This window comes from Haematobia irritans, chromosome 5, assembly GCF_050003625.1.
Source record: "Haematobia irritans isolate KBUSLIRL chromosome 5, ASM5000362v1, whole genome shotgun sequence".
Classification (NCBI taxonomy): domain Eukaryota; kingdom Metazoa; phylum Arthropoda; class Insecta; order Diptera; family Muscidae; genus Haematobia; species Haematobia irritans.
Window position 1 is genome coordinate 16,012,339 of NC_134401.1, and position 14,917 is coordinate 16,027,255.

Consider the following 14,917-nt stretch of genomic DNA (forward strand, 5'->3'; position numbering starts at 1 on the left):
ATAGGAATAAAATTTCGATAAAATTTTCTATAGAAATAAAATTTTGACAAAATTTTCTATAGAAATAAAATTGTGACAAAATTTTCTATAGAAATAAAATTTTGACAAAATTTTGTATAGAAATAAAATCTTGATTAAGTTTTCTACAGAAATGAAATGTTGACAAAATTTGCTGAAAAAAAATGGCAAAAACTTCAAAATAAATATTTGGTAGATTTTTGGTAAATTTTTTTCAAATCTTGGTAGATTATTTTTAGATCGAGTGGCAACTGTGCTCTCAAACGTGATTTTTCTCCAAATTGGGGATATTTTTCGTCGATGGGAACAACATTTTGCGTGTTGGGGACTTGGAGAGTTTGTGGGAAATTTCCAAAAATTATGACAAAATATTCTATAGAAATAAAATTTTGACGAAAATTTCCATAGAAAAAAATGTGAAAAAATTTCTATTGAAATAAAAATTTAACAAAAGTTTCTAGAGAAATAAAATAAAAATAAAATTTTCGATAGAAATAAAATTCGACAACATTTTCTATAGAATAAATTTTCATAAAAATTTCTATAGAAAAAAAAACTTTGACAAAATTTTCTATAGAAATAAAATTTTGACAAAATTTTGTATAGAAATAAAATTTTGACAAAATTTTCTATAGAAATAAAATTTTGACAAATTTTTCTATAGAAATAAAATTTTGAAAAAAATTTTCTGTAGAAATAAAATTTTGAGAAAAAGTTTCTATACAAATAAAATTTTGTTGTTTCCAGAGAAAAATTTAAATAAAAAATTTTGACACAATTTTGACGAAATTTTCTATAGAAATACAATTTTGACAAAATTTTCTATAGAAAAATTATTTTGACAATATTTTCTATAGAAATAAATTTTTGACAAAATTGTCGATAGAAATAAAATTTTGGCAAAATTTTATTTCAATACAAAATAAAATCTTGATAAAATTTTTTATAGAAATAAAATGTTGACAAAATTTGTTAGGCAAAAAAAAAATGGGAAAATCTTGATCAAAAACTTCAAAATAATTATTTGTTAGATTTTTGGTAAAATTTTCTTCAAATCTTGGTAGATTATTTTTAGCACGAGTGGAAACTGTACTCATAACTGGATACCTCTCAAACGTGGACAACAATTAGGCGACCATTGGTGTCCACTTTTCTTTGGTTTCACTGTATACTTCACTCCAGTATTGCGGGGATTAGGGATTTTTCTCCAAATTGGGCATATTTTTTCGTCGATGGGGACAACATTTTGCGTGTTGGGGACTTGGAGAGTTTGTGGGAAATTTCCAAAAATTATGAGAAATATTCTATAGAAATAATATTTTGACAAAATTTTCTATAGAAATAAAATTTTTACAAAATTTTCTATAGAGATAAAAATTTAACAAAAATTTCTAGAGAAATAAAATAAAAATAAAATTTTGACAACATTTTATATAGAAATAAAATTTTGACAAAATTTTCTATAGAAATAAAATTTTGACAAAAATTTTCTATAGAAATAAAATTTTGACAAAATTTTCTATAGAAATAAAATTTTGACAAAATTTTCTATAGAAATAAAATTTTGATCAAAATTTTCTATAGAAATAAAATTTTGACAAAATTTTCTATAGAAATAAAATTTTGACAAAAATTTTCTATAGAAGTAAAATTTTGACAAATTTTTATATAGAAATAAAGTTTTGACAAAATGTTCTATAGAAATAAAAATTTAACAAAACTTTCTAGAGAAATAAAATAAAAATAAAATTTTGAAAACATTTTCTACAGAAATAAAATTCGACAATATTTTCTATAGAATAAATTTTCATAAAAATTTCTATAAAAAAAATTTACAAAATTTCCTATAGAAAATAAATTTTAACAAAATTTTCAATAGAAATAAAATTTTGACAAAATTTTCTATAGAAATAAAATGTTGACAAAATTTTCTATAAAAATAAAATTTTGACATAAGTTCCTAGAGAAATAAAATGTTGACAGAACTTTCTAGAGAAAAAAAAATAGGCAAAATTTTGATAAAAAACATCAAAATAATTTTTTTTAATATGGTACATTTGTGGTAAAATTTTCTTCAAATCTTGGTAGACTATTTTTGCACGAGTGACAGCCGTGCTTACAACTGGACATTTCTCAAACGTAGACAACTCTTAGACGACCATGGGTGTCCACCTTGCAGAGGTTTCACTGTATAGCTCAACCCAGTGTTGCGGGTATTGGGGATCTTCCCCCAAACTGGGGGGAAACAGACTTCCCTCCAGATGCCTGAAACAGTATATTTGGCATATTCAAATAAGTTCACGGAAAAAACTATGGGCTCTAAAAATCTTTTACACTTTATGTCATTTACTCTATAAGGCCTTTGACATTTAAACCCATGGCCATTGAAATTGTTTTCGTAAATGTAGTCGCCAATGTTTGGTTGAATATTTACACTGCAGCATATTTTTGGACCCCCCAAAGCAACAGCGAATTTAAACAACAGGTCATTGGTGTGCCATTCACATTGACCAAATAGTCACTTGATGGCTTAAAGAATTCAATGAATGAATGAAATGTAGCATTTGTTTTTTGTATTAGGGAGGAATGCAATATTGTTTAAAGGTACAGGGGTGATACTAGAGCTCATGTATTTGTTGGACTGATTTCAATAAACTGACGGTTGGTTTAATGAATTATGTGATATGTGTCATTCCTCCTACTAAAATCTTCCGATACTTGGTATGATATCAAGAAGCAGATGCATGTGATTTTGTAATTTATGAGATCTCAATCCAATTTTTTCTTTTGTTACAAACAGAACAACAAATTTAGTACGGTTCCATAAATGAAATAAATATTCAAGGACGAAATAAAACTAGGCCCCATGCATGGAGCAAAGGCAACACATTTTGAGGTGCTATTTCACACCTTTGTTTTTTTGGCATTCCAAATAATATTCCATATTTTTGTTGAAAATTTTGTTGAAGTGGATCCAAGTGCTAATTACACAAAATCCAAGAGCTTTATCTTCAGAATACAGGCAATATACTTCAATTTTCTGTAGAAATACAAGTTTGAAAAAATTTTCTATTAAAATAAAATTTTGACTAAATTTCCTATTGAAAGAAAATTTTGACAAAATGTTGTACAGAAATAAAATTTTTACACAATTTTCTATAGAAATAAAATTTTGAGAAAATTTTCTATAGAAATAAACTTTTGACAAAAATTTTCTATAGAAATAAAATTTGGAAAATTTTTCAATAGAAATAAAATTTTGGCAAAATTTTCTATAGAAATAAAATTTTTACAAAATTTTCTATAGAAAAAAATTTTGACAAAATTTTCTATAGAAATAAAAATTTTGGCAAAGTTTTCGATAGAAATAAAATTTTGACAAATTTTTCTTTAGAAATAAAATTTTGACAAAACTTTTTTTTATAGAAATTACATTTTCACAAAATTTTTGTATAGAAATAAAATTTTGACAAAATTTTCTATAGAAATAAAAGTTTAACAAAAATTTCTATAGAAATAAAAGTTTAACAAATATTTCTATAGAAATAAATTTTTGACAAAATTTCCAATAGAAATAAAATGTTTACAAAATTCTCTATAGAAATAAAATTTAGATTAAATTTTTTATAAAGAAAAATTTGGCAAAAATAAAATTTTGACAAAATTTTCTTTAGAAATAAAATTTTGACAAAATTTTCTATAGAAATAAAGTTTTGATAAAATCTTCTACAGAAAAAAAAAATTTGACTAAATTTTCTTTAGAAATAAAATTTTGACAAAATTTTCTATAGAAATAAAAGTTTAACAAATATTTCTATAGAAATAAATTTTTGACAAAATTTCCAACAGAAATAAAATGTTTACAAAATTCTCTATAGAAATAAAATTTAGATTAAATTTTCTATAAAGAAAAATTTGGCAAAAATAAAATTTTGACAAAATTTTGACAAAATTGTGACAAAATTTGACTAAATTTTCTTTAGAAACAAAATTTTGACTAAATTTTCTTTAGAAATAAAATTTTGACAAAATTTTCTTTAGAAATAAAATTTTGACAAAATTTTCTTTAGAAATAAAATTTTGACAAAATTTTTTATAGAAATAAAATTTTGACAAAATTTTCTATAACAATAAAATTTTGACAAAATTTTCTATAGAGATAAAATTTTGACAAAATTTTCTATAGAAATAAAATTTTAACAAAATCTTTTGCAGAAATAAAATTTTGGCAAAATCTTCTATAGAAATCAAATGTTGGCAAAATTTTCTACAGAAATAAAATGTTAACAAAATTTTCTTTAGAAATAAAATTTTGACAAAGTCTTCTATAGAAATAAAATTTTTACAAAATTCTCTATAGAAGTAAAATTTAGATCAAACTTTCTATAAAGAACAATTTGGCAAAAATAAAATTTTGACAAAATTTTCTTTAGAAATAAAATTTTGACTAAATTTTCTTTAGAAATAAAATTTTGATAAAATTTTCTATAGAAATCAAATTTCGACAAAATTTTGATAAATTTTTCTATAGAAAAAGAAAAAAAATCTATAAAAAAAAGAAAAACTAAATAACCAAAAAATTAGGATCGAAAATTTTAAAGAAAGATTTTTTGTTTTGGTATAGCCCCCATATAGACCGATCTCCCGATTTTACTTCTTGGGCTTATAGAAACCGCAGTTTTTATTCAGTTTACCTGAAATCGGAAATCTAGAGGTATTGTAGGATCACAAATACGTGTGCCAAAAATTGTGAGTATCGGTCCATATTTGGGTATAGCCCCCATTTAGACCGATTTCCCGATTTTACTTCTTGGGCTTCTAGAATCCGAAGTTTTTATCCTATTTGCTTGAAATTGTAAATATTCTGGTATTTTAGGCTCACAAAAACGTGTATCGGATTAAGTTTTTATCGGTCCATTTGGTAATGCCTCCATATAGACCGATTTCACTTCTTGAGGGTATAGAAGGCGCACTGATCATGAAAATTGCTTGAAACTCAATGTAAAATTTCCAGATTTTACTTCTACAGATTTAAGATTTCAAATCAAGACGTTATTTTATAATTTCCTTGCACACTTACTAGAGATGTTAATGATTCGTCTAAAACTTAAACAAAAATGGTTCTTATAAATCCAGAATCTGATATAGTCCTCATAGGTGAAATCTTCAAATTTATCTTCGGGAAGTGTCCTCAAGTCCTCAAGCCCACCTGAAATTTCAAAGGAAACCCTAATATTTGCTTCATGGTGGTGGGTATTTAAGATTCGGCCCGGCCGAACTTAGTGCTGTATATACTTGTTTTTTTTTTTTAATTTTTGGTAGATTTTTTTTGGCACGAGTGGCAACTGTGAGCAGGACCCCAATAAATTATATTTTTGAGATTGTATTTCGTTTTAAAGTGGAGCCTATTTTCGCATTTTAGGATTTGACAATATTGGCAACTATACAGACGTTTGTTGTTCTCAATATTGCTCTATTGCACCAGATTGGGCTTAAGACATTCTCCTATGAAGAGAAACCAAAGCGGGCTAACGCGATTCCAAATGGATTCATACTCCGTAACAAATATTTAATTCTCTTAAAACTTCATATTTTTTCTATCAGTGAGGGATGATCTTCACACAGTCCTTTAAATCAAACGATAAAAAGAGCCCAACTATTATTTTGGGGTCGATTTTCATGCTTTAGTTAAATTTTGTTGGGGTTCAGATTCATTGTTGCTATACATTTGTGGTCCTTTTTCAGTTGGGTTGTGGGGCTCGTTTTCTTGGGACCCATGCCACCCAGAATAAATAATAATTTTCATACTTTTTTTTGCTTCTTTTTTATATTTTGTGACTTTTTTACATATTTTGGGGCTTTATTTGCATCATGAACTTACGATTTATTTCACTGAAAAATAATAGCCCAATTTTGGGCCTTATTTCATTAGTGTTTTGGCATTGTTTTTCTTTGGGGCGTTATTCATAAAACCATTTGGTGCAATACCTAACCAACGGTGCATATTATTTTGTATCACCGTGAATGGGGTGCAAAACACAGGGTTATTGATTTATTGGGGCAATATATTTGCATAGATTTCCTTGTGAAAGTTGCATTCATATGTGTTCGAAAAAGCTCAAAACTAAGATTTTATTATATAAAATTAATAATTAATAATATGAATTAGTAATGGAGATAAATTGTTTTTAAACATTTGGAAATATATTTCGTTATAGCCTTTCTTTGAATTTTTCTTAATTTTATCTAATTTCGACAATTCTACAGGTCGACACATCCTATTAAATTTATCTCAGATATGTATCTCTTTTCTGCTCAATAGATATATACATATATGCCAGTGGTTTATTTTAATGGCAAACCATATTATTTTAAGCTCGCTATTGTTATATCAAAATATATATACACTTTATACAAATATATGGGTATGTAAGAATATGTACATCAAATAGATACCATAGAGATTTAATTTCAATCCTCTTGAAGGTGCAGTTAACAATAATAAAAACATACATACATATAGCTATCAAAAATCCATGCTATATATACACACACATACATATATAAATATAAACAATAAAGGTAATATTAAAATCTCTGCATTCTCCCAATGGCTCAAGTCCTGACATTTGGATACCTACTCGTAATATGAACGAAATTGGTAAAAATATTGTTTTTCCCTTTGGTGACTTCAAATATATACCCTCATACATATATACACACAGCCAAATATATCAAGCTTATATAGGAGTATTTAAACACCTATAAGGCCTTACATGCATGTATTTGTTAATGTGTAAACATATGAAAAAAAAACAAAGTTATTTAAGTAGCTTAAACTTAAATGATTAAATAAATATTTATGCATGTCATGAGCACAAAGTATTGCAAAACAATTGAAAATAAATATTATCTAAGGAAAATAATTTGGAAAAAAATGTATCGATGTTATACAACATTTTGTAAATTCTAAAAGGACTTGCTTTACATAAAAAGAATTTGAAAATAAGGAATGAAATTATATATGCAATAATATTAAGATTAGCTTCAATTATATAAAATGTAATAAGAATGAGACGGACTTTGGCTTCAAAAAAAATACAAAACATGACAAATAAGCAATGGATAAATCCTGAAATAAACCCTGTCCTTGAACCTTGACCAAATTATTACTCGCAGACGACGCCTACTGAGACTGGTTTGCAAGAACTTTTCAACTCACCTTCAGTCGTGAGCTCCTGATAAATCCAAGCTTCAAGCTTTTGAGTAAAACCAATTGATAGATTTTCATGGCTATGAAATTAATATTTTCGCCCAATCCATGAGTTTTTTGCCCCACCAGAATGTATTTTTGTGTGGCCGAGTAGCATTTTTGTGTGGGTGAGTGGCTCATATTTGCATGATTTGACATCGGATTTGTTCACTAAGTTGCTTATAACTTTGTCATTTTTCTATCGATTTTCTTCCAATTGGTCTTATTTCTTACGCTAAAGTATCATCTTTATAAACATGAAGAGAAACCAGATATTTATTCAATGGGTTATACTTTTCTGGCGGCAAAGAATCATTGTAAAACACACTTTTTTAAAATTCGCCTTATTTTCTTCGATATATTTTGAACCACTTAACTTATCACAGACCCAATTATACACGTATTTTCGTCATCTCAATACCTTGAATTCAAATACCAACAACGATATTAATGGACATTTCTACATCGAGTTATAATTTGTTTCGTGAAAAAAGTCAGAAAACCTAAAAATAACGGGATATCTCAAAAACTGTTCCATAAAAAAATATTTAACCTTCATTTTCGAATTCAACAGATCAAAATACATAAGAAAAGTCACCTCTCATCAAATGTACATTTTCAGTATAATAGGTAATTTTTTTTTTTATTTTTAATTGGTAATTTAAAAACAAGTAAGTAAAGTCTAAAGTCGGGCGGGGCCGACTATATTATACCCTTCACCCCTATGTAGGACAAAATTTGTGTTACCATCTCAACTACTTCACATTTGCTGGAAGCTATATAAAGGAGACAATTTTTGTACTTCTACAAAATCTCTAGAATTAAAATTTAAATCGGCTAACGCCATCCAGTTAATTGGAGGAAACTTCCATTGAAAATGGGTCTAAAATGTGTAACAGTCTACCATATTTCTCCAACTCTGGTGTACGTATATATGGGAGCTATATATAATCTGAACCGATTTTTTGCTATCTATGCGAAATTTCACGTAAATGGGAGTATAACTTTGGCCCCCTGGTCATATGAGTGCAAATCGGACGGAAGATATATATGGGAGCCATATCTAAATCTGAACCGATTTCAACCAAATTTGGCACAATTTACGATACTACTAAACGTACTCCTTGTGCGAAATTTGAAGCAAATCACGGCAAATTGAGGCCATATAAGTTCAAATCGGACGAAAGATATATATGGGAGCTATATCTAAATCTGAATCGATTTTGACCATATTTGGCACATACAACAGTATCGTTAAAAGTACCGCTTATGCAAAATTTTAAGTAAGTCAGGGCAAAACTCTGGCTTTTGAGACCATATAAGTCCAAATCGGGCGAAAGATATATATGTGCGCATTATCTGAATCTGAACCGATTTTAACAAAATTTGACACAATTAACGATACTATTAAACGTGCCCCTTGTGCAAAATTTGAAGCAAATCGCGGCAAAACTCTGGCTTTTGTGGCCATATAAGTTCAAATCGGATGAAGGATATATATGGGAGCTATATCTAAATTTCAACCGATTTCAATCAAATTTACCAAGCATTGGTAGAATGTCAATTCTACTCCCTGCGCAAAATTTCACGAAGATCGGTAGTAAACTTTGGCCTCTGTGGTCATCTGAGTCTAACTCGTACGAAAGATATATATGGGAGATATATCTAAATCTGAACCGATTTGGCTGATATTTTGCAAGATTTGCGAGATTCATAAAATATATGGTTGTACGGTATTTCAAGAAAATCGGTTGTAAAACACGCTAACTATGACCAAATCGGGGATAAATATATATGGCAGCTATATCTCAGTCTGAAGCGATTTTTTCCAAAACCAATAGGGGTTGTCTCTGTCCCAAGAAACGGCCCTATGCCAAATTTGAGGACGATCGCACTTAAATTGCGAGCTGTACTTTGTGCACAAAATTACATATACAGACAGACGGACGGACAGACAGACAGACAGACAGACGGACATCGCTAAATCGACTCAGAATTTAATTCTAAGCCAATCGGTATACTAAAAGATGGGTCTACGACCACTATTTCTTGGCGTTACATACAAATGCACAAACTTATTATACCCTGTACCACAGTAGTGGTGAAGGTTATAAATAGTACAAATTGTTAAAATTTTGTCAAAAAAAAATAATCTACAAAAATTGTGAGAAATTGTTTACCAAAAAACAAAAAAATCTTAGTTTGCCAAATTATATTTCTAGAGGAAATTTTGTCAACATTTTATTCCTATAGGAAATTTTGTCAAAATTATATTTCTATAAGAAATTTTGTTAAAATTGTATTTCCTTAGGAAATTTTGTCAAATTTTTATTTTTATAGAAAATTTTATTTCTATAGAAAATTCTGTCAAAAAATTTATTTTTTATATCCTATATTTTTATTTCTATAGAAAATCTTGTTTTCTATAGAATTTTATTTCTATAGAAATTTTTTTCTATAGATATTTTTCTAAAAATTTTAGTTCCTAGGAAAATTTATATAAAAAATTTTATTTCTATAGAAAATTTTATCAAAATTTTATTTCAAATAAAATCTGTAAAAATTTTATTTCTATAGGAAATTTTGCAAAAATTTTATTTCTATAGGAAATTTTGTCAAATTTTTATTTTTATAGAAAATTTTGTCAAATTTTTATTTTTATAGTAAATGTTGTTATATTTATATCTTGTTTTCTATAAAATTTTATTTCTATAGAAAATTCTGTCAAAAATTTTATTTGTATAGAAAATTTTGTCAAAAAAGATATTTTCATACAATATTTTGTCACATTTTTATTTTTATTGAAAATTTTGTCAAAATTTTATTTCCATAGGAAATTTTTGAAAATTTTGTCAAAATTTTATTTGTAAATGAAATTTTTATTTTTATAGAAAATTTTGTTTATTATAGAATTTTATTTCTGTACAAAATTCTGTCAAAATTTTATTTTTATATCCTATTTTTGCAAAGTTTTATTTCTATAGAAAAACCTTGCCAATTTTTTTTTTCTATGGAAAATTTTTACTGAAAATTTTGACAAAATTTTATTTGTATATAAAATTTTTGCAGATATTTTGTCAAACTTTTATTTCTATTATAGAAAATTTTGTCAAAATTTTATTTCTTTTTTTTCAAAATGTTATTTCTAAACAAAGTTTTTTGTTTCAATATTTTATTTCTGAACAAGTTTTGTCTACATTTTATTTCCATAGAAAATTTTATCAAAATTTTGTTTCTATATGAAATTTTGTCAAAATTTTGCTCCTATAGGAAATTTTGTGAAAAGTTTGTTTCTAAGGGAAGTTTTGTCAGATTTTATTTCTATTGGAACTTTTGTCAAAATTTTATTTCTAAATAGAATTTTGTCAAAATTTTATTTCCACAGAAAATTTTTTTAAAATTTGATTTCTATAAAATTTTTGGTCAAAATTTTATTGCTATAGAAATTGTTATCAAAATTTTATTCCCATAGAAAATTTTGTCAAAATTTTATTATCATTTGTTTTGTTTTGTTATTGTTGGTTTTGTTCTTTAAGCATTGTTGTTGTTTTTTTATTGCAGCTTAAAATCATACCTTGGCTAAACTACAAGTGTAGCTTAACCAACAGAGGAAAAGAATGTTTGTCAAATTTATTTGGGCAAAGCCCTATAGACTGCAAGATGGTTGGATGGACACACGTTTCGGAATTACCACATTCCTCATCAGCATCCTCTACTTGCAGCAAAACTATCAACCAATTATCAGAATAAATTCAGGCAGTTTATTAAACCCAACAAAAACCACACTTGAACCCTCCGAAAAAAGGTTTTACATTGATAGCCGGCTTATGCCGAAATAAATTCGAAACAAGCATATCTCTTTTCCTATGGCACTGTCAAATCATCGATTTGAATTCACATTATTACTATAGAAAATTTTGTCAAAATTTTATTAATATAGAAAATTTCTATAGAAAATTTCATGTCGATAGAAAAATTTTTTTTTCTATAGTAAATTTTGTCAAAATTTTATTTCTATAGAAATTTTTATCAAAATTTCATTTCAATAGAAAATTTTGTTAAAATTTTATTACTATGGAAAATTTTGTCAAAATTTTATTTATATAGAAAATTTTTTCAAAATTTTATTAATATAGAAAATTTTGTCGAAATTTCTACAGAAAATTTCATGTCAATAGAAATTTTTTTTTTTCTATAGAAAGTTTTATCAAAATTTTATTTCTATAGAAAATTTATGAAGATTTTTTTTTCAAAATCTACCAAATATTAAGAATTCTACCAACTGTACAACCGTGGTTAGAATGCATTAAAAATCATAACAAAATATAAAATTTATTTATTTGGCAGAATATCACAAAATTTTTGAACTTACTGAATTCGGATCACAAAACCCTGAATTCGGATCATATTTTAAGAAGTGATGCAAATTCAGTGTAAGGGCTGTTGAAATGGTGGAAATCCAGCTTATGAAGAGGCTATGTTAAATTCATCGATTTCTGCGTATACTTTTTGTTTTGTTCCAATACACAGTGCAACACAAAAAATCCAAACAAAAAATCGTTTATCCCAGCCGAAAAGTAATTTCTCGATTTTGCGAGATTAGTTGCCGTTCGTCTTTTATGAGCATCTAAAATTTTGTCGCCAAATTCGATTTTGAGCATTTTTGGCAATTTTTGTATGGCCATAGCTCGAAAAATTATATGCATTTATTTTTGGGTTATTCAACAAAGTTGTAGCTCTTGACTCGGCCAACAAAAATGCTGAATGTATTTTTTTTTGTATGTGTCTCTCCATTTTATTCATAGAAAATATAAATTTTATTTAAGATTAATTTAATAAAAATAATAATTCCCCAGACTTTTCATTTAGTTAATTTAATAAAGAATGTCTGTGATATTGAGATACGAATATTTCGCCCACACTATATCAACTCCTTTCAAACTTTGTCATTCACACCTGGTCGTTAGGCTAAGAGTTGAACACCAATGTTTAATATTTGTTCAACATAATTATTAACAGTATTACCTACAAACAATTAACGTTGAAAAATAATAATGTCTTAATATTGTTGTCGTCTTGTCATTAACCCACACACACACACACACTCGCACACATACAGGTTGTACATGCCATGGACCGAACCACTAGAGTGACAGATTATCGTTTCATTAAGGAGGCAAATGGTGCCTTAACCATAACTAATGTAATGCTTGAGGATGATGGTAAATGGCAGTGTGAGGCTGAAAATACCAGGCATTATACGGAGAATGCCAGACCAGTTAAATTGGTGGTTTTAGGTAAGTACTAGACTACATCATAGCAACAAACATTATTACCTATAAACATTTCCATAATAGCAAAAACAGCAGCGAACAACAACAACAACATCGACAAGTACAAGGACAATATTTTCGAGCTATAATTAATAAAGTCCTTAAAAGTATACTTTAACCATAAACATTTGAAGTATACTTTAAAATTTGCGCTTGTATAGTTGTTCAAGAGTTTCATCCTAGAAGTATGCTATTAAATTTTAATAGGGGTCACCAGTGTTAAAGAGATAATAAGAAAAATGACAAATTCAAGAGGCTAAAATGAGAGACGATTTTTTAAAATTTTCTAAAGTTTACCCCTCTCTTTCTCTTAACTACACACTAACATGACCGATAAGATGAGAGCAATCTGGGAGAGTAAAAAATAATGTAATAGCCTTCAGCTAATAAATGTTAGGTTAAATTTTAGGAACTTTTAAAACATTGTAAAGTTTGACCAAGAATTTGTTAAGCTAAGAAAATTTGTTCTAAAACTTTTGAAGAGGTTATTTAAATCATAAAATGGAAAATTTATGAAAAAAACCATATAAAGCATACGTTAAGGATGAGAAATAAATGAGGGGAATATGTGGAATATTTTGAGGAGGATGGACAAATAATTATAAATTGAGGAGGATGGAAAAATAATTATAATTATTATAATATTGTCTAGAATGCAAAAATTTAAAATAAACCCATATAAAGCATACATTAAGGATGAGAAATAAATGGAGAATATGTGGAATATTTTAAGGAGGAAATAGGTTTCAAAGATGGAAGATTAAATATAAGAATAGTAATAGTGATCGGAGGATCAATCGAGTTATCAAATTATTGATTTATTTCAGAATTTGTTGCACACACAAATAATTAAGGACAAATTTTAATTTATTAATTTAATTTGATTTCTAAGTCTCTCCATCCAACGTAATGCATATATATATATATATATATATATATATATATATATATATATATATATATATATATATATATATATATATATATATATATATATATATATATATATATATATATATATATATATATATATATATATATTATTGAATGATAACATTTCTTCCATCCATCCAATAACTCACCGGTCAATATCAGTATTGTCTAGAATGCAAAAATTTAAGGTAAACCCATATAAAGCATATATTAAGGATGAGAATAAAATGGAGAATATGTGGAATATTTTATGGAGGAAATAGGCTTCACAGATAGAAGAATAATTATAGGAATAATGATTAAAGTATCAATCGAGTTATTAAAATATTGATTTATTTCAGAAATTGTTGCACAAAAACAATAATTAAGCAAAATTTTAATTTATTAATTTAATTTGATTTCTAAGTCTCTCCATCCAACGTAATGCCTATAAATATCAATGCCATCCATCCAATAACTCACCGGCCAATATCAGTATTGTCTAGAATGCAAAAATTTAAAGTAAACCCATATAAAGCATACATTAAGGATGAGAAATAAATGGGGTGAATATGTGGAATATTTTAAGGAGGAAATAGGCTCAAAAGATCGAAGAATAATTATAAGAATAGTAATAATGATCAGAGGATCAATCGAGTTATCAAAATATTGATTTATTTCAGAAATTGTTGCACAAAAACAATAATTAAGCAAACATTTAATTTATTAATTTAATTTGATTTCTAAGCCTCTCCATCCAACACCTTGCCTATAAATATCATTGAATGGTACCATTTCGTCCATCCATCCAATAACTCACCGGCCAATATCAGTATTGTCTAGAATGCAAAAATTTAAAGTAAACCCATATAAAGCATACATTAAGGATGAGAAATAAATGGGGGGAATATGTGGAATATTTTAAGGAGGAAATAGGCTCCAAAAATGGAAGATTAATTATAAGAATAGTAATAGTGATCAGAGGATCAATCGAGTCAAAATATTGATTTATTTCAGAATTTGTCGCACAAAAAACATTTATTAATTAATTTAATTTGATTTCAAAGCCTCTCCATCCAACGTCTTGCCTGTAGATATTATTATACCCTCCACCATAGGATGGGGGTATTTTAACTTTGTCATTCCGTTTGTAACACATCGAAATATTGCTCTAAGACCCCATAAAGTATATACATTCTGGGTCGTGGTGAAATTCTGAGTCGATCTGAGCATACCCGTCCGTCCGTCCGCCCGTCTGTTGCAATCACGCTAACTTCCGAACGAAACATGCTATCGACTTGAAACTTGGCACAAGTAGTTGTTATTGATGTAGGTCGGATGGTATTGCAAATGGGCCATATCGGTCCACTTTTACGTATAGCCCCCATATAAACGGACCCCC

The 14,917-nt window shown here is 27.2% G+C and overlaps 1 protein-coding gene across 1 annotated transcript in view; it reads left to right on the plus strand.

The window, feature by feature from the left end:
• The window catches only part of tei (irregular chiasm C-roughest protein teiresias), a 470,430-nt gene that overhangs the window by 283,929 nt on the left and 171,584 nt on the right, over positions 1–14,917 (plus strand). The window contains exon 5 of the mRNA XM_075311309.1: positions 12,390–12,567. Coding sequence (XP_075167424.1) covers positions 12,390–12,567 — 178 coding nt within the window. The remainder of the gene's footprint in view (positions 1–12,389; positions 12,568–14,917) is intronic.